The sequence below is a fragment of the Schistocerca nitens genome, chromosome 5 (genome assembly GCF_023898315.1).
Source record: "Schistocerca nitens isolate TAMUIC-IGC-003100 chromosome 5, iqSchNite1.1, whole genome shotgun sequence".
NCBI lineage: Eukaryota > Metazoa > Arthropoda > Insecta > Orthoptera > Acrididae > Schistocerca > Schistocerca nitens.
The window spans coordinates 416802095-416821758 of NC_064618.1; the positions used below are offsets into that span (position 1 = coordinate 416802095).

A 19664-nucleotide genomic window follows, 5' to 3' on the forward strand; every position below is an offset into this window, starting at 1 on the left:
GGATGCCCGCCGAGAGATTTCGCCTGATTTCACGCTACCCTGTATAAAATAACTGCATTTCCTTCTACAGGACAAATTTCAGCTGCACAATGCAGGGGCAATGCAGACGTTCCTGCAGCGTTTTAGATGGGAAGTGTTTGATCACCCACCATACAGCCCGGACGTAGCTTCCTCTGATTTTCGTCTTTGCTCACATGAACCGCTGACTACGAGGACACTATTTTGGCACAGTCAACGAGCTGGGGGCCAGCTTAGAGACTTGGCGGAAACAACAAGCGGGTGTATTCTGTGACTAGGGAATTGGAAAGTTGGTATGTACACTACGACAAACGTCTAAGTCGAAGTGGTGACTATGTAGAGAAGTAGCTGAAAGTGTAGCTAACTGTTGCAAATAAAACATTTCTTATTTTCACTATGGTTTCCATTTCGCGACAGACCGGAACTTACTTTTTGGACAACCATCGTATTTCTAGTAATTTGTCTCTCATTCTACTCTACAGTATATTACGCAGTGCCTAATGCAAGGGGAAACGCTGTGGATTAAGGAAGTTCTACATTGTTTGGTTGTGATGAGAAATTTTACCGTTTTCTTGTCGCGGCGGCGGCGGCACCCATCCCCAGTTCATATATGAACAGCGCCTTCACCTGCTTCACATCTTTATCTCAGCATTGTATTTGCGTTTCATCCAAGACTTCATTCAGTTTACGATAGGGTGATTTTAGTACAGTATGAACGTGGACATGCTCTCTTGTAGGTCTATTCACATATACTTCATCTGTGGAGGAGGCTGATAAGATTTAGTTCTATCCTCTAATTTCAGGTTGTTTTCGAAAGCTTCTTCACACTATATTCATACTAGTAAAATAATAAAACGTACTTTGGGTATGCTAATGAAATATACTTATCTTTATGGTACGACTTTATTCTACGTCAAAAAATATTGGCTTCAAACTAACAAACGTTTAAGATACTGGTTTAATGCAGCTCTCCATGCTACCCTATCCTGTGCAAGCTTCTTCATCTTCCAGTACTTACTGCAACCTACATCCTTCTGAATCTGCTGAGTGCATTCATCTGTTGGTCTTCCTCTACGATTTTTACCCTCCACGCTGCCCTCCAATGCTAAATTTGTGATCCCTTGATGCCTCAGAACATGTCCTACCAACCGGTCCCTTCTTCTTGTCAAGTTGTGCCACAAACTCCTCATCTCCCCAATTCTATTCAATACCTCCTCATTAGTTATGTGATCTACCCACTAATCTTCAGCATTCTTCTGTAGCACCACGTTTCGAAAGCTTCTATTCTCTTCTTGTCTAAGCTATTTATCGTCCATGTTTCACTTCCATAAATGGCGACACTCCATACAAATACTTTCAGAAACGACTTCCTGACACTGAAATCTATACTCGATGTTAACAAATTTCTCTTCTTCAGAAACGCTTTCCTTGCCATTGCCGGTGTACATTTTATATCTTCTCTACTTCGACCATCATCGGTTATTATGCTCCCCAAATAGCAAAATTCCTTTACTACTTTAAGCGTCTCATTTCCTAATCTAATTCCCTCAGCATCACCCGACTTAATTCGACTACATTCCACTATCCTTGTTTTGCTTTTGTTGATGTTCATCTTATATCCTCCTTTCAAGACACTGTCCATTCCGTTCTACTGTTCTTCCAAGTCCTTTGCTGTCTCTGACAGAATTAGAATGTCATCGGCGATCCTCAAAGTATTTATTTCTTCTCCGAATGCTTATTGACATGAAAACTTCTTATCACAAACCAGTGCCATGGTGTGAGAATTATTAAAACGTTGTTGGCCTCCTTCTTTTAAACATTACAGCGATGAACTTGTTATCGTCTGAACCTTGAGCGTAAAGTAACAGAAAAATAAGCAAGGCGTGTAGCACGTGGAGATCAAGACGATGGAGAAACGCGGGTGGCTCTCAGCGGTTGACGCACAGTAAATATTCTTGGAGGAGTATGAGCGATCCGGCGATTTGATTTCGCAATTAGGAGGCCATTAATTGGGACGAGTAGCGCAGCGGAGTCGCGTGATTAATGAGAGCGGCGGCCGTGTCCGCTATTAGGCGGCAGCTGCGACGCTAGGCCGGATTCCGCCGACGGCGGTGGCACTGCTCGCTCGCGAGGGGCAGCCGAGATGCGCCGATAGCGGCGCCCTGGACCACACACGAGCTGGTCTGGCCTAGCCGCCACCGGCAGTGCGAACCCGCGCATGACTTGCACCTAGAATCGCCTGTCCGCACCGCTCCTGCAGTCCCCACTCCCCACTGCTCTCTTCCTGCTGTACACGGCGCTCTTTTGGTTCACGGTAATCTGCTTACACTTCGTCTCAACGTCCATTTTCTTGAAGGATTCTGTCAGACATTGGCTTCCATGAGACGTTGATAAAGTCGACGTGCACATGTTTTCTCTTCTTACATCACTGGGGAACATTAGTACCCCGTAGAGAGATCGTTAGAGATGTAACTCCACTTGCCCAATGGACTGAAAGGCATTTGGGCACGAATTATTGTGAGGAAAGCTTTCTCGCTTAATATATTTCCTTATTTACACTACTGGCCATTAAAATTGCTACACTAAGAAGAAATCCAGATGATAAACGGGTATTCATTGCACAAATATATTATACTAGAACTGACATGTGATTACATTTGCACGCAATTTGGGTGCATAGATTCTGAGAAATCAGTACCCAGAACAACCACTTCTGGCCGTAATAACGGCCTTGATACGCCTGGGCATTGAATCAAACAGAGCTTGGATGACGTGTACAGATACAGCTGCCCATGCAGCTTCAACACGATACCACAGTTCATCAAGAGTAGTGACTGGCGTATTGTGACGAGCCACTTGCTCGGCCACCATTGACCAGACGTTTTCAAATGGTGATAGATCTGGAGAATGTGCTGGACAGGGCAGCAGTCGAACATTTTCTGTATCCAGAAAGGCCCATACAGGACCAGCAACATGCGGTCGTGCATTATCCTGCTGAAATGTAGGGTTTCGCAGGGATCGAATGAAGGATAGAGCCAAGGGTCGTAACACATCGGAAATGTAACGTCCACTGTTCAACGTGCCGTCAATGCGAACAAGCGGTGACAGTGGCGCGTAACCAATGGCACCCCATACCATCACGCCGGGTGATACACCAGTATGGCGATGACGAATACACGGTTCCAATGTGCGTTCACCGCGATGTCGCCAAACACGGATGCGACCATCATGATGCTGTAAACAGAACCTGGATTCATCCGAAAAAATGACGTTTTGCCATTCGTGCACCCAGGTTGGTCGTTGAGTACATCATCGCAGGCGCTCCTGTCTGTAATGCAGCGTCAAGGGTAACCACAGCCATGGTCTCCCGAGCTGATAGTCCATACTGCTGCAAACGTCGTTGAACTGTTCGTGCAGATGGTTGTTTTGCAAACGTCCCCATTAGCTGACTCAGGGATGGAGACGTGGCTGCACGATCCGTTACAGCCATGCGGATAAGATGCCTGTCATCTCGACTGCTAGTGATAAGAGGCCGCTGGGATCCAGCACGGCGTTCTGTATTACCCTCCCGAACTCACCGATTCCATATTCTGCTAACAGTCATTGAATCTCGACCAACGCGAGCAGCAGTGTCGCGATACGATAAACCGCAATCGCGATAGGCTACAATGCGACCTTTATCAAAGTCGGAAACGTGATGGTACGCATTTCTCCTCCTTACACGAAGCATCACAACAACGTTTCACCAGGCAACGCCGGTCAACTGCTGTTTGTGTATGAGAAATCGATTGGAAACTTTCCTCATGCCAGCACGTTGTAGGTGTCGCCACCGGCGCCGACCTTGTGTGAATGCTCTGAAAAGCTAATCATTTGCATATCACAGTATCTTCTTCCCGTCGGTTAAATTTCACGTCTGTAGCACATCTTCGTGGTGTAGCAATTTTAATGGCCAGTAGTGTACGTTTTCTCTCGTAGTAAGACAATGAAAATTCAGAATCTCATCGTCCGTGATTTCAGTGAAAGTCGTATAATTTCCCCGAGCAAGCGCTGGTGTTCCGTCCTCTGATCGCTTAAGGCACAGAAATCGCACTGTAATACACACACGTAACGTTGACATCCCTACTGTCTCACTCAGAGATGAATGTAACGAAATACGTTCGTTGATACACGTAGGGGTGGATGATTTGCTGCCTTGCATATCATCAGACAAGAGTGGTCAATATTCGAAAATTACACTTTTTGTACAACTCTTTCACATAATTTGAGAACGTTTGTTGCCCCAAGAACCAAATTAGACAGTAATTTCATAAAACGTTATGTATCTTAAGCTGTCAATATATATCTGTTCGACGTTTTAAATATAATATTTTAACAGCAAAATGGTAACCATATTTCATAAGTATAGTCTGAGTATATATATTAGTGACGTGAATATGGAAGCCACCGTTCTAGATTAACGATATGAAATTTTTACACGAAAAGAGGAACCGTGAAAGATGTATATATCGTCTTCATAATTTTGACGCTAAATGTTTGGAACTCCTTGTATGCTCATAAGTTTCATCGGTATTCCTGTTCTCAAAATTATTCGTGAGCCATTAGAGAAGTATATCATCCTTTAAAAGACAGAATCGTAATTTTACGGTGGAATCTTGAATTAACAGTAGCAATATGTGTCAGAGCTGCTACCATCTCTTTCGCGTATTTCTCCTCCCCAATAATCAAAACAATGTAAAGTGTTTTTGAGGAATGTTCTCTGCAGTTAGCTTACTGCATGAGTCTACCTTCAGCCTTCAATATTTATTTATTTATTTATACTTCTCACAAAAGTACTATTTTGATATCTTAAAGAAGAAAACTGAACTGTAAGCAAGTCGGCAACAACAAACACATGATAACAAAATTAACCTTCTGATTAAATTATTATATACTTACGTAATAATATGACTTAATGGTGAACGGCTTTTTCATGGCTAAGAAGGCGCCACTCATGCTGAGCATGCTCCCGTTAAATAACTAAAAGTTATCTCTACTGGGCAGCTTGTGTCAAAATATACAAATACGACAAAGAAATAAAAGACATAGCTGCAATATTTGATAGCTGCAAAGCATCACTTGTTCAACAACCTATACTAAACCATTCGTCTAGTACCGTACGATACATAATAGTAACAATATAGAATGAAACCCCAGTCTAAAACCTTATCTGTACAAAGCAGACACAATACATTTATATAAAATCTTAAACTATCTTCTTCAGTGCTGTCATATGTTTCCGTATCACATATCAACACAGATCTCTCACAGTTGTACGAAATACATCAATAGGTGTAACATTTGGAAATGGGGCTTCTGCTGCCAGACGTGACAGTAGCGCTGTTACAAACATGTTCATTTTGGAGAGGATACTGCCTATCGATTGTAAAACGACCTGTGTCGCAGAATCCAACGTATGGTGTTTTACAGTGACTTGTGTATTAAATACTCGTCAAAAGTCATGTAATATCTGATGAAGTAAAATGATCATATGGCATCGTTGGCCGGGAAGCCCCATCCGGGGAAGTTCGGCCGCCAAGTCAACTCTTATTTCAGTCGACGCCACATTGGGCGACTTGTGCGCCGGTGATGAGGATGAAGTGGTGATGGGGACAACACAACAACCAGTCCCCGAGCGGAGAAAATCTGCAACCCGGCCGGGAATCGAACACGGGTCCGCCGGCCGAAGTGGCCGTGCGGTTAAAGGCGCTGCAGTCTGGAACCGCAAGACCGCTACGGTCGCAGGTTCGAATCCTGCCTCGGGCATGGATGTTTGTGATGTCCTTAGGTTAGTTAGGTTTACTTAGTTCTAAGTTCTAGGGGACTAATGACCTCAGCAGTTGAGTCCCATAGTGCTCAGAGCTATTTGAACCATTTTTGAACCCAGCTAAGCAGGCGGACTATCTGATTAAAACCACGCACGTTATTGGAGTGCCTGTGTTATTCTGATTACCATTGAAAGTTCCAGACACTGCGGCGACTACAACCGTTATGAAATACATGAAATGAATTTGCAATTGCGAATAAGGACAACCATCAGCTGTAGAATGGAATGACGACATGGAAGTTTGGGTGTGGCCGTGAATCGAGCACGGATAGCCGAATGGTAAGGCAACCGCTCGCGATAAACAGAAAATCCGGGTTCGAATCCCAGTCCGGCACAAATTTTCATTGTCGTCATTCCAGTCTACAGCTGATGGTTGTCCTTATTCGCAAATGCGAACTCATTTCACGTTAAAACCACGTATCTGAAAATAAGTGGAAGTAAACATCTGGTCGTTGCAATAATATTTGCTGACATCGAGCTCGACTGAATACTACTAACTTCAGGAGAAGTTGCTTCAGCTAAACAGTCACTTAAGTGGTATGCTCATAATGCTGCACCAACACATTATTTAATTAGCACTGTCGCAGTGACGTCGCAACCAGACAACAACTCCAGAGCAACTCCCGATAACTCGATGTGTCCACCGCTATCGGTCCACCATCTGACTGCAGATCAGCCGTTGATAGTGGGACGGAGCGAGCGCAAATGGGGCCGACGCTGCTGGAAACCGTTTAAGCGGCGCTCAGCTGTGACGGCGTGGGGCTGCGATTTATGCGACTCATTATAATTGTTCGGCGGAGGCACACACGCAGCAAGGCCAGCCGGTGCCGGCCGCCACTGCCAGGTGCTCTCTTGCAACTGCCAGATTTTTAACAGCCTACCCGCTGAACACGCGGGCGACGGTCTTTTTATCCGTAATTAATTTTGCCTTTTTTCCACAGCCACATACCTCGGGTTCCCCTTCTCCTCGTCCCTCTCCACCCAGTCCTCTTACGCCCAGCATCCTTCCCTCTCACTCCCTTGCGCTCCATTCTGTGGAGATGTCCTCAGACGTTACTCCTATAATTCAATTGGCGCGACAGGCAAACAAGTCCCGTATTTCCACGACCAATTTCCCGAGTCGTACACCAAGGAGAACGGGCTTCGAGCGCAAAGTTTTATGTCGCTTCGCCCAACATTTCTTCCTCTCTCTCTGTGTTTCTTTCCTACTGTCCTTCGACTTCGCGTAAGAAATATCGCGCGTGAAAGGCAATTTCTTTAGAGGAAATTTTGTTCTTCATTCTTTTTTACTCCGCCCTTATTGAGAGTCGCAGGTGGTCCATAATTGTGCGATCACGTGCCCCGCGACCAGTCTTGTGATACACACAGTTCGTCCGGTCTTACGCAGTGATCTCCTCTTTCAGCCGTATAGTTGCACAGTGTCCCACTTCCGTGAAGAAGAACAGTGTACGTAGACAGCACATTCCCAACTCGATCAATGTGGCCGTTATACAGAAAATTTCCTATTTTCGGGGTGCAGATTGCCCTTCATAGTTCGTCGACGTTTGAAAGAAAGAATAATCAAACGTTAACTATTCTGTTATAGTTAGAAGGGATCTTTTCGTTTAAAACACAGTATTATGCTTGCGATTCATTTCTTTACCCTCAGAAGACGATGCCGACTGCAGTTCGCACCGTGATAATCGTGAGCTTACTTCCTGTACAAATTACTCTATCTTAGGGTAGAGGAAGAGAGCGAAGAAAAAGTGATCGAGGAACTCGTTATGATGAACACCGAGCTACTGAATGCGCTCATATGTTACAGGATTGGGAGAAAATACATTTGACTATACTGATGTTTTGACTCTCCACAGAAAAAGAGATCAGGCGTCAAGAAAAACGTGAATAAAGAAGACAAACATAAAAATATGTACTGTTATTTCTCGAAAGCGAACTGATTGCAAGTGTATCGAAATACAGTGTGTTTTAAGCGTAATTCTGTAAACAAAATGTTAGTTTCTGGAGAATAACGCAGTGAGTTTGCAAATGGGACATGTTTCATGTGTAGAAAATAGCAGCTTCCGCTAAAAACAAGAGCATTTTAAATTACTGGTGTATTTCGATTACCTGTGCAGTCTCAGGCCAGTATTAACCCTGAAAATCGAGAGTTTGCTGCTTATCCAATTTATTGTCTGCTGAAAAGTACTATACAAACTGCGGAATACAGGGCGTGGACAAAACTATCGCACACCAGAAACATTAAACATGCCTATCACGGTGCAAGAAACCCTTTGATATCCAAGACAGCTTCCAGTCGTCACCGAATGGGTAAATGCAGGTCCTGCATATTTTTAAAGGGGATCTTACACCATTCTTCCTCCAAAATAGTGGCAAGTTCAGATAACGAAGCTGGAGATAAATAGCGAACACGCATCCTAAATAGACCATGAAGGATCAATAATATTGAGATTTGGTTTTTGTGGTGTCCAAGTGAGATCCGACAGTTCATCCTCCTACTCATAAAACCAGTCCTGAACAATGCGAGCTTTGTGAAGAGGAGTACTGTCAGCTTGGAGCACAGCATCACCACTGGGGAACAACTACTGAATCATGGGATGGACCCGATCTATTCATTGGCAGTAATGCGATCTTACGGGTTAACCATTGAGTCCATGGCATACCACAATATGGCTGCTCAAATCGTCTCCGAATCCCCGCCATGTTTCACTCATGGGACGTAAACGCGGCCAGTAGTTGGAAAAAGTGTGAAACAAGCCTCATTCGACCAATTAACTTTCTTCCATTGATCCGCAGTCCAGGTTTTTTGGTTTCGATACAGCTCACTTTGCATTTCCCTGCTTACGGAGCTGCCTATGTGTTGTGACGGTGCTGACAGAGCTCTCGACACTCAGTTTCGCAGTGACTTTTTCAGCTGAAGTCCTCTTACTTTTCGTCACAATCTTCTTCAATCACCGTCCTTAACGCTCAATTAACGCACACTACCGTCCTCGTTGTGAGTTATGGGATGTTTTTTCGCTTTTCCTGTATGAGGTATATAAATCTTTGATACGGTACCTCTTGAGACCCCAAACACTTCAGCTACTTCGGTTACGGAAGTACACGCGTTACGAGCACCAACAAATTGCCCACGTTCAAATGCGCCGAGCTCCGACATGATGCACTCAAAACTACACAGTACACTGTTCTGACCAGGACTGACACTTGCAACGTATTGCGGACGTCGCAAAGGTGCCGTTCGTGGTCAAATACAACAGCGCAGCCCTCACGCTTGGCCAGCATCTGCATGCGTTTCTCGTGATATCTTCCTATTTTTCTCCGCTGTCTGTACGACTACAGACGCGAGAACGGCAGAAGGATAGGACTACCACGAAGAAGATGGTACGACCAGCTACAAATTGCTTAGTTTCGGAACAGGCGAATGTCTATAACCAGAAAATTTGAACAATGATGGTGGGTTGTTTTCGCAGCTGTATGAGGGCGAGCATTTGCAAACCGCATTGTGATTCACTTATCATTTACACGTTTTGCATGTTCCTTGAAGCTCTCTTCTGTACGTTGCTGTAGATAAAAAGAATTTGTGTATTTTTATTCTATTTACATAAAAAGTGTTTGTTCCAAAGACCGTTGCTGAGTTGGACCGCAAGCTGAGCGGCGTTCTGCCGAAAGGAAACACCTCGCAGACAATGGCGCGGTGCTGAAGCGAGTCGCAAGAGCTCTCTTCCAGCTTTTATTTACCAAAGCTGTTAGCGCTGATCACTAGACCCGCTCGCTCTTTCTCTTTTTCTCTGTGTGCCCATGCGAGGCTCTCTTAATCCCCTGGCTTGGCTTGTGTTGGCTCACACACTGTTTTCTTCTTCTCTTTGCAGAAGTCCTTCACGCTCATCCTGCAAGCCGTCGACTTGGACAACTCCACGCAGCCCGGTAAGTTTTATTACGGCTTATGCTCCCCTCTGACTTACTGTGCGATAAAATATAAAGCTGCACAATTACGAAACACGGATGTGAGCCCAACATCGTGCGAGGTGGCCATGTGTCTACAGTTCGTGCCCCGAGCACACACATTGCTCCGTACGATATTGGGCGACGTTTGCTTGCTTCTACACTGTCTGCGTGTGCGTGTGAGTGAGTGAGTGTGGTGAATTATACATTCCGTGCTCGACTTGCGCTCGTACGATCTGAATTTTACGCTGTGAACCGCTCGTAAATCAGCCATCGGAGCAGCACAACGAGGTACGTGTAATTCGCCACGCTTCTCATGCAGTCGCAGCGCGTGGATAACGAGATATGCTCACACTCGCACCTAAAACATTGTAGTCGCAATAATTCGGGATATGCTTTGCAAACGGAGGGTGACCCTTGATAAGGCAACCATGAGAGTATAAATTACTATTTGTGTGAGTAATCCCGTCAATGGCGCAAACGTGGCGTAGTAACGCAGAGGACACGTTGTTTGTGTAGAGCTTAATTTTTGTACTAAATCTTTATTGAATCGGCACAAATGGTTGTAAGGTTGTTGTCCGAAAATCGATGTGTGCATACGAGGAGGGTGACAATGTCGGTGAATTGTGAGTATAAGTGAAACTGCATATCTGCCCACATACATGGGTTTGTTTGCCCTGTGTCTAGTGCCGCTAGCAGTAGCAGTCGGTTGGTAGAGTCACTGGAGACCTGTCGCACTAAATGGCTGTACGAGTCAATCGCGAGACTTTAATTTTGAAATATTTCGGCCGAGGATAACAAGAAAATTTTCTGAAATAGAGTAGTCGATAGCCTGAAATTATCCAAGGTTTAATTAAACTGCTGATCAGATGGTGCAGTTAAAGGCAGTGGCATATGGTAATCTGTGTAGTTTAATTGCTGTGGAGACCCGTCGAGTAAGGTAGTTAAATTCAGTTCCGTAGCTCATCCCGCTTTAGAGAAAGAACAGATCCACGAGACGGCGAACAACTAAAATGTAGCATCTGGAAAGTTCTAGGGCGACTAGGGCGAACGGCAAGACCCTTTCCTGCTATATCAGCCACAGGACGCATCAAGCAGAGAAATTCGTATTCCGGATTGACTGATAACCAGCTCAGGCAACGGCCTTGCCGCAGTGGATACACCGGTTCCCGTGAGATCACCGAAGTTAAGCGCTGTCGGGCGTGGTCGGCACTTGGATGGGTGACCATCCAGGCCTCCATGCGCTGTTGCCATTTTTCGGGGTGCACTCAGCCTCGCGATGCCAATTGAGGAGCTACTCGACCAAATAGTAGCGGTTTCGGTCAAGAATACCATCATAACGACCGGGAGAGCGGTGTGCTGACCCCACGCCCCTGCTATCTGCATCCTCCACTGAGGATGACACAGCGGTTGGATGGTCCCGGTAGGCCACTCGGGGCCTGAAGACGGAGTGAGAGTGATAACCACCTCGTATCCGCGTTAGAGCGGAATGCTAACTGTTAAAGGACTCATTATTTTCTTCTGTGTCCACCGCTTTTTTTAATAAAGTTGTAGCCTTACAGATAAGTTTCGTCAAAGTCACTGCCGCCTGTTCCACTGTCTACGTATTTGTGGTTTTTCTGTGTGCGCCATAAGCGTACCACTTATCATATTTTCTTAAATGATGTATTTTGATGGCTTTATATTTAGTTCCGTAATTTTTGTGCTACGTTTTCTGTCTACTGAGAACTACACTTCATTTGCTCACTGTCATATAGTAGTTCGCGCATCATTGTTGGTTTCTAATGCTCTAGTTGAGATTCTTTCGTTCTTTTGTTTGTGACAGTGTTTCCATATGTGTGAAACTTATCAACACTACTCGACTTTTGTGATAGCAAATATCGCATTATAGTAATTTAATACTGCTGTATCTTTCTTGGCCGGCCGGTGTGGCCGAGCGGTTCTAGGCGCTTCAGTCTGGAACGGCGCGACTGCTACGGTCGCAGGTTCGAATCCTGCCTCGGGCATGGATGTGTGTGATGTCCTTAGGTTAGTTAGGTTTAAGTAGTTCTAACAAGGGAACCTCCCCATCGCACCCCCCTCAGATTTAGTTATAAGTTGGCACAGTGGATAGGCCTTGAAAAACTGAACACAGATCAATCGAGAAAACAGGAAGAAGTTGTGTGGAACTATGAAAAAATAGACAAAATGTACAAAATGAGAGATGCGGAGAAAGGTAGCAACATCAAGGATGATCTGAACTCAGCAGCGCCGTGGTCCCGTGGTTGGCGTGTGCAGCTGCGAAACTAGAGGTCCTTGGTTCAAGTCTCCCCTCAAGTGAAAAATTTTTCTTTATTTTCGCAAAGTTATGATCTGTCCATTCGTTCATTGACGTCCCTGTTCACTGTAATAAGTTTAGTGTGTGTGTTTTGCGACCGCACCGCAAAACCGTGCGATTAGTAGACGAAAGGACGTGCCTCTCCAATGGGAACCGGAAACATTTGATCGCAAGGTCATAGGTCAACCGATTCCTCCACAGGAAAACACGTCTGATATATTCTATACGACACTGGTGAGGGCATGTGCGTCACATGACAGGAATATGTTGTCTACCCACCTAACTTGTAAATATTCTTCTACATTGCCCGATTTAGGTTTTCTTGTGGAAGTGAGAATTATTCCCAAAAAAGTGATGAAAACATAAGAGTTTGTCACATAAACTGCAACAAATGAATCCAACAGCTTCACAGTCGCACAATTTTCCCTGTGCTCTGTCAAAACATGTTTTTAACGTTTTCAAATTTTTCCGTGTGTAGACCGTCAAATCCTGCATATGTCCAAGCATATCTGAACATGTCCTGGAATTTTGGAGAGCGAATTTGTTTATGTGTGAGTGCCTGAACTTTGATAATTGTCTGAAAATAAAAAATAAAATTTTACGCTAGGAGGAAGACTTGAACCAATGTCCTCTTATTCCGCAGCTGCTCACGCTAACCACGGGGCCATGGCGCTCCTGGTCTTTGAGCATCCTTGATTTTGCCTATCTTCGCTTGGACTACTCAGTTTGTATATTTTGCTTATTTTTTTCATAGTTCCACACAACTTCTTCCTGTTTTCTCGATTGATCTGTGTTCAGTTTTTCAAGGCCTATCCACCGAGCCAACTTGTAACTAAATCTGAGGGGGGTGCGATGGGGAGGTTCCCTTGTAAGTTCTAGGGGACTAATGACCTCAGATGTTAAGTCCCATAGTGCTCAGAGCCATTTTTTGTATCTTCCTTCTGTAAGATTATTCTTATGGATTATTCTCCATTTTATTTATTTCTCTCGAAATGCAATTACTTTCGTTTTATATTCGGTTATACTCAATCATACTCCTCTCAGACTTGTGATAATTAGTATAATGCTACCTGCAGATCGTGTTCATCATCTTGTATCAAGGCGAGATCCTTAGTGAACAGCAAACAAATGAGGAAAACGCCGTTTGTAACGTTCAAGTCCCCGGGAACTACGTTCTTCCATAGGTGGACTACATAGCCAGTTTACATACCGAATAATTTTGAGGAGACCATAAAGTTTAGCAAGTCTGTTCTTAGTATACTGCGGTAGCTACGAAATGGGACACAAATTATTGTCCGTCAATTTTAGATATCCTGTACAGTGAATTGGGTAACGACACTTGAAAACATTTCCAGAAATGAGTGTTTTTTCTGTTAGGCTTAAAAGCGTCTTCATGTCTGAGTTCTGTTACCGAGTCCCTTCGCACCGGTTTTCACGCTACGGTAATTACTCAGGTGCGTACAGTGCAAATAATGCGCACCGCGTGACGTCCGTAACTCTCGAGACAACGAACATAAAGTGCCCGTGCACTTTAAGCTGCGGTAATTTGCCCGGCCTTCGTACTATGAGAGCGTTTCATTTACGGAGGAATTCTGCCTCGCTTATTTAATTTCTTCTGTTGTCTCTGGGGTCTTTTTCTAGTTCCCGCAAAGCAATTAAGGGATCGGGTAAGTGACAGCGCACACTTTTCCGACGGCCACCTTAACCAGCAGCGAAGAGTAGGTGGACGAAATACACGGCTGTCGCGCCCAGCATCTGTTGCGCTGTACATGCAGGGGACATTTGGTGGAAGAGGGGGGGGGGGCGAGGAACAGGAGTGGAGGGTGGGAGGGATGGAGAAAGAACTACTCTGAGCGCTGTAAGAGATAATTGCAAGATACTCTGCGTATTTCTGCTACAAAGCAGCCGTTGGGAGTTGAACGCCTATGTTACGAAAGTTTTGTAACTATTTATTTGCCCATTAATAACATACAGTCGTCCCGTATGCATGTCAGTAGTCTCAGAACTACTATCAGGCTTCATTACTGAACACCGGATGCAAACTAAGATAGTGCTGTGCGTTCAGCAAGTCAGCCGCAGACTACAGTTTTCTGCTTCGTTAGAATAAACGATGCACTGAAATTCTCGCTTCTTCTTGACAATTTAACGTAGTGTGCTAGAGCGAGAACCTAAACTGAGGTTTAGAAAACCCGGTACTGTATTTCAACGAAGTAGTAGTGGTTGGACGGCAGCTCAGTGTCTGAAAAAGACGTGCGCACCTGAGTGCTTAAATAGGCGCGTAGCTGAATAGGGTGAACATCAAATGTTCATTTCAGCTTATAATAAGCAAAACGATTCCGCTGGACTATGCAAGTGTATCTCGTTACATGTCGTGTCACAGGACGCCCAGCGAAATTCTGTGGAAATGTATCGAAGGTTAATTTGCAGAACTGTTCGAATAGGTGGCTAACGCGCGTTCGGAACGCCATGGTCAGGGCAGTGGATCGCTGCAGAGCAGGAATGCAGGGCTTGACGAGCTCTACGGATAGGGCGGCAAGTAGACGCGAGGCAAAAAGCGGCGGAACTGCGTCTCACTCCGCAGCATGCCGATACGCGTGCAGGGCTTAGAAAGTTGAGCAGATCGTTTGCTTCCTGTGGTAAGAAGGCTTTGAAAATACCGAACAGAGTTCAACTCTGAAGGGAACACGATGCAAAGTATTTCTCCTGCATTCCGTTTATTTCCCACTCCATTTTTCATTGGAGTAACGCTACATTGTCTCACTAGTATGTCATTTGACAAGAAAAGACCACTGGACACGCTGACAGGGATTGAATTCCTCAGGAAGGCCGAGTGGTATGGTGAGGGCGGCCGGACCGTTGAGAAACGTCCTCACACCGAGGTATGCAGCGAGCATTTTCGAAGGCTTGACTACTACAGTAATCCACGTTAAACTGTAGATCACCTTTCGCCGATTGGATAATTGGGACGAGCAGATCAATAAAGTGCCACCAATTAAAAGACTTGCGCCTGGGCATTAAGCTCAGTACAATTATTATTGCGTCCAATTATTATTCGATCCCTGCGAAACCCTACATTTCAGCAGGATAATGCAAGACCGCATGTTGCAGGTCCTGTAGTGGCGTTTCTGGATACAGAAAATGTTCGACTGCTGCCCTGGCCAGCACATTCTCCTATATCTCTCACCAATTGAAAACGTCTGGTCAATGGTGGCCGAGCAACTGGCTCGTCACAATACGCCAATCAATACTGTTGATGAACTGTGGTATAGTGTGGTATCGTGTTGAAGCTGCATGGGCAGCTGTACCTGTACACGCCATCCAAGCACTGTTCGATTCAATGCCCAGGCGTATCAAGGCCGTTATTACGGCCAGAGGTGGTTGTTCTGGGTACTGATTTCTCAGGATCTATGCACCCAAATTGCGTGCAAATGTAATCACATGTCAGTTCTAGTATAATATATTTGTGCAATGAATACCCGTTTGTCATCTGCATTTCTTCTTGGTGTAGCAATTGTAATGGCCAGTAGTGTAGTTCTGTGCCGGGACAAAGAGAAAATACTAATCTTGAAATTTTAAATGTTGACTTTAGAGAATAATAACTTTTTGTAGAGCTCCTCACACGTATTGGGTCCCTTTCGTCGCTGGCAACTCTCTCGCCGGCTGAGTTATTCATGCATGCCCCCCCCCCCCCCCCCCACGCCCCAGTTCACCCACCGCCTAACTGTTTCAATCTGCCAGTATCTTCTTTCCACACCCCACATTACAAACTTCACTTCCCTCGCTGCTCTAGTATACACCGCTAGTCAAAAGTATGCCAGCTGTTAGTGATGTGATCCTGCAGCGGAAACGCGACAGAACAATCACAGCAAATCAGGACCAGGCAGACGCTGCGTACTGTTGGTTGTGGACCGTCGAGCATCTCGGTGGATGGTTGTAAAAAATCTCATGAATTAACGGAAGGAGTTACTCGCGAGTTCCAAAGTGTTACCAGCAGTCCACTCGACTATGCATAGGGAGTTAAAACGAATGGGGTACAATGATCGAGCGTCTCGTTGCAGGTCACACATTTATATAGTCAGTGGTAAACGACGCTTGATGTAGTGTAAAAAGCGAGACATTGTATGACTGGACAGCAGACTACTGTAAACGAGTTATTTGGAGGGGTGAACCACGCTGTACCCTCTGGCAATCCGATGGAAACCTGTAGGTTTGGCGAATGCCTGGAGAACGTTACCTGCCATCATCTGTCGGGGCAATAATGAATTACGGAGGAGTTGGCACTTTGTTAAATTTGGAGGGATATGAACATATTTTACTGCGTTTTGTACTGGGATAGGATGACTGCAACGACATGACAATGTACCCTGTCGTAAAGCAACATCTGTGAGGCCATGGTTTTTGGAGAACAACATTCCTGAATTGGACTGACCTGTCCAGAGCCGTGACGTGAATCCCATGGAACACCTCTGGGACGAGTTAGGACGTCGATTTTGCTCCAGACACCAGTGCCCAACATCAGTATCTTCTCTAGTATCGCCTCTTGAAGAACTCGTTGCCGTTCCTACACACACACACAACTCGTTGAGTGCCCCTAGCAAGTTCAAGCTGTCATAAACACCACTGGTGGGCACACCCCATTATAATGCCCACTAAAAGGTGCAGGAAAGGATATCGCAAAGAAAGTCACGTCCTAGAAGATGATTCAAGAATGAATCTGTCACTCTGCAGTGAAGTCTGCTTCCGAGCTCGATTCCCGATCTGGGACACAGATTTATTATTCGAAACTAGAGAAAGTAGTGATGTTGGACACTGGGGTCTGGAGCAAAATTGACGTTCTAACTTGAAGGTGTGTTTTCTCAATTCCGGGCATCGCTGATGTATGTGACCAGTTTTTACGGCTAGTTTTCGTTTTGCCTCGTGGATACGAAGAAACGTTAGAGCAAACAACGCGTACTCACGCCTTTGTTCGTCCGCAAGGTCTCGCTCCGAGCGCCAATTGCGAAGCTCCAACTGTGGCCCCTCCTTCTCTCCTCGCCTCTGGCTTCCTTTTTTCCGGCCGAGCTTGTGCGATCTCATGTCCGGCCGCCTCCCAGTCGCGCCGTCCGATTGGGATGGCCGGGCGTGGGATGTTTGGCAAATGTGCGGACGGCTGCCCCTCCTCTCTTCCAGCCCCCCCCCCTCCACCACAACCCCCACCCATTGCGCGCGGCCTATTAGCATATAATGGCCCACCGCCGCCACGCGACATCTCCCGCGGCGGCCGCGAATCTGCTCTGTAGTTTGCCACACTGCCCCCTCCTGTCCCACAGTTCTTCTCTGGCTGAACGGCTGTCTGTACTCGGGTGGACCATTGGTTCAAAATTTCCTGCGACCATTACCCCAGAAAGAGGTAAAATGTCATCCATTACCCTAAACAAAGTGTAGGACCTAATTAAACAACAACCTGTAAAAAAATTTGCCGCTTCTATCTTTAAAGTAACAAATTATTATTAACACTTAGTTAATGTTCAAGCAATTGAAACTCGTTTTTTATGTTTCTCGCTGAACAAAAAATGAATGACTGTTGATGGTGTTTGGTTCTGCTTATTTTTAACAGTCCTTTTCTGTGTATGGTATGGAGTCTACCATTGCACATAGGAAGTCATAAAACAGGTTCCTTCAGCTCTTTAATTTTGTTTTCATTGCTACCGTAGTTTTCAAAAACGGTTGAAATGGCTCTGAGCGCTATGGGACCTAACATCTGAGGTCATCAGACCCCTAGAACTTAGAACTACTTAAACCTAACTAACCCAAGGACACCACACACATCCATGCCCGAGGCAGTACTTGAACCTGCGACCGCAGCGGTCACGCGGTTCCAGACTGAAGCGCCTAGAACCGCTCGGCCACCCCGGCCGGCTAAAAACTGTTCATATACATCAGCGATGCCCGGAATTGAGAAAACACACCTTCGAGTTAGAACGTCAGTTTTGCTCCAGACCCCAGTGTGCAACATCACTACTTTTCGGATAATATATCTGTGTCCCAGATCTCGAATCGAGCTCGGAAGCAGACTTCACTGCAGAGCGACAGCTTCAGTCATCTTCTAGTACGTGACTTTCTTTGCGATATCCTTTCCTACACCTTTTAGTGGACATTATAATGGGGTGTGTCCACCAGTGGTGTTTATGACAGCTTGAACTCTGCTAGGGGCACTCAACGAGTTGTGTGTGTGTAGGAACGGCAACCAGTTCTTCAAGAGGCGATACTAGACAAGATACTGATGTTGGACACTAGTGTTTTTTTTATTGGCTTTCAGACCCATTGAACCATCTCACTAGAATAAGGTCGTTATGACGATACGAATGTAAGGACAACACAACAACCAGTCCTCAAGCGGAGAAACTTCCCGACCCGGCTCGAATCGAACACAGAGCCCTTTGTTTAGCAATATGTGACTGTTCAGGTGCCGAGGAGGATTGCTACCATAGTTGAAAATCTACTTTGACACCTGCAATTCGTGCTGATTTAATCGGCACTCTTAGGAGTTCCGCCAGTAACAATAGCTACTAACGAGAGACCGTTCGCTAGAACAAGGCCAATTGTGTTGCATGAAAATCGGTTTATAATCTACTGCCTTCGCAAAATCCAAGAACTTGTACTTCGATTCAAATTTCACTACCTGAAAATGTTCCTTTATCCCTTGAAACATGTCTAGAACCCAGGCGAATTTCCAAAATCTGAAAAAGTATTTACTATTAGAGTTTATTACTAATGGCTAGCAACTACTACGAGTGGATGGACAGCCAAAGCAAGCAGAAGTAAAGCTGACGTTGAGTGCTGTTGGTGAACTAAATAAATTTTCAAAATGAAGCTTTCAATGTGTGTGAAACTCAAGATTAAGAAACGGTTCGTCTTAACAAATTTTACTCGTGACAGTGAGACGTGATCTGAGGATGTTTCATCGGCTAATAGGGAGATGTGTGTTGCAAATTACTCGGAGATACGGCAAGCAAATAAATGGGTTAGAGGACAGATTAGAACGGAGACAACAATGTTAGTTTATATGAATGCGTGGTATCTGTTCTTTCGGACATGTCCGAAAGAATAAGTACCACGCGAAATCCGCAGCTGTGATACTTAATACGCAAATTGAAGGTGGAGGGGGAAGAAACGATAGGAAAGAGAAGGAACTAATGATATCAGCTGCATCGGGACTTTATGCAGATTCAGCGGCGACGAGTGAAAATGGCTGCCGAACCGGAACTCGAATCATGTTGGAGGCGGAAAATAAAGAGATATTGCAGTTCGTATTTGAAAAAAGATCATATTCAAAAACGTTTAAGAGGTGCCAATAAAACATTTCCTTATTTGCTACCGATTTCGATCATACGATCACCTACCTTCAAGTACCATAAAATTATTTACGAGAGCCACCACTGTAACGATCGTACCGCAGCGTCAAATAAAATAAAACCAATCCCACGTTGCTGTTATCGGTAGTAAAATGTATACCAACGTAAAATGTACTGAAGCAGTTAATCCTCA

At 45.1% G+C, this 19664-nt stretch overlaps 1 protein-coding gene and 1 pseudogene across 1 annotated transcript in view; both read left to right on the top strand.

The window, feature by feature from the left end:
• Positions 1 to 19664, top strand: part of LOC126259203 (protein jagged-1b) — a 591182-nt gene that overhangs the window by 448580 nt on the left and 122938 nt on the right. The window contains exon 3 of the mRNA XM_049955794.1: positions 9748 to 9802. Within this exon, the coding sequence (XP_049811751.1) occupies positions 9748 to 9802 (55 nt within the window). The remainder of the gene's footprint in view (positions 1 to 9747; positions 9803 to 19664) is intronic.
• On the top strand, positions 10956 to 11073 carry LOC126261002 (5S ribosomal RNA; annotated as a pseudogene).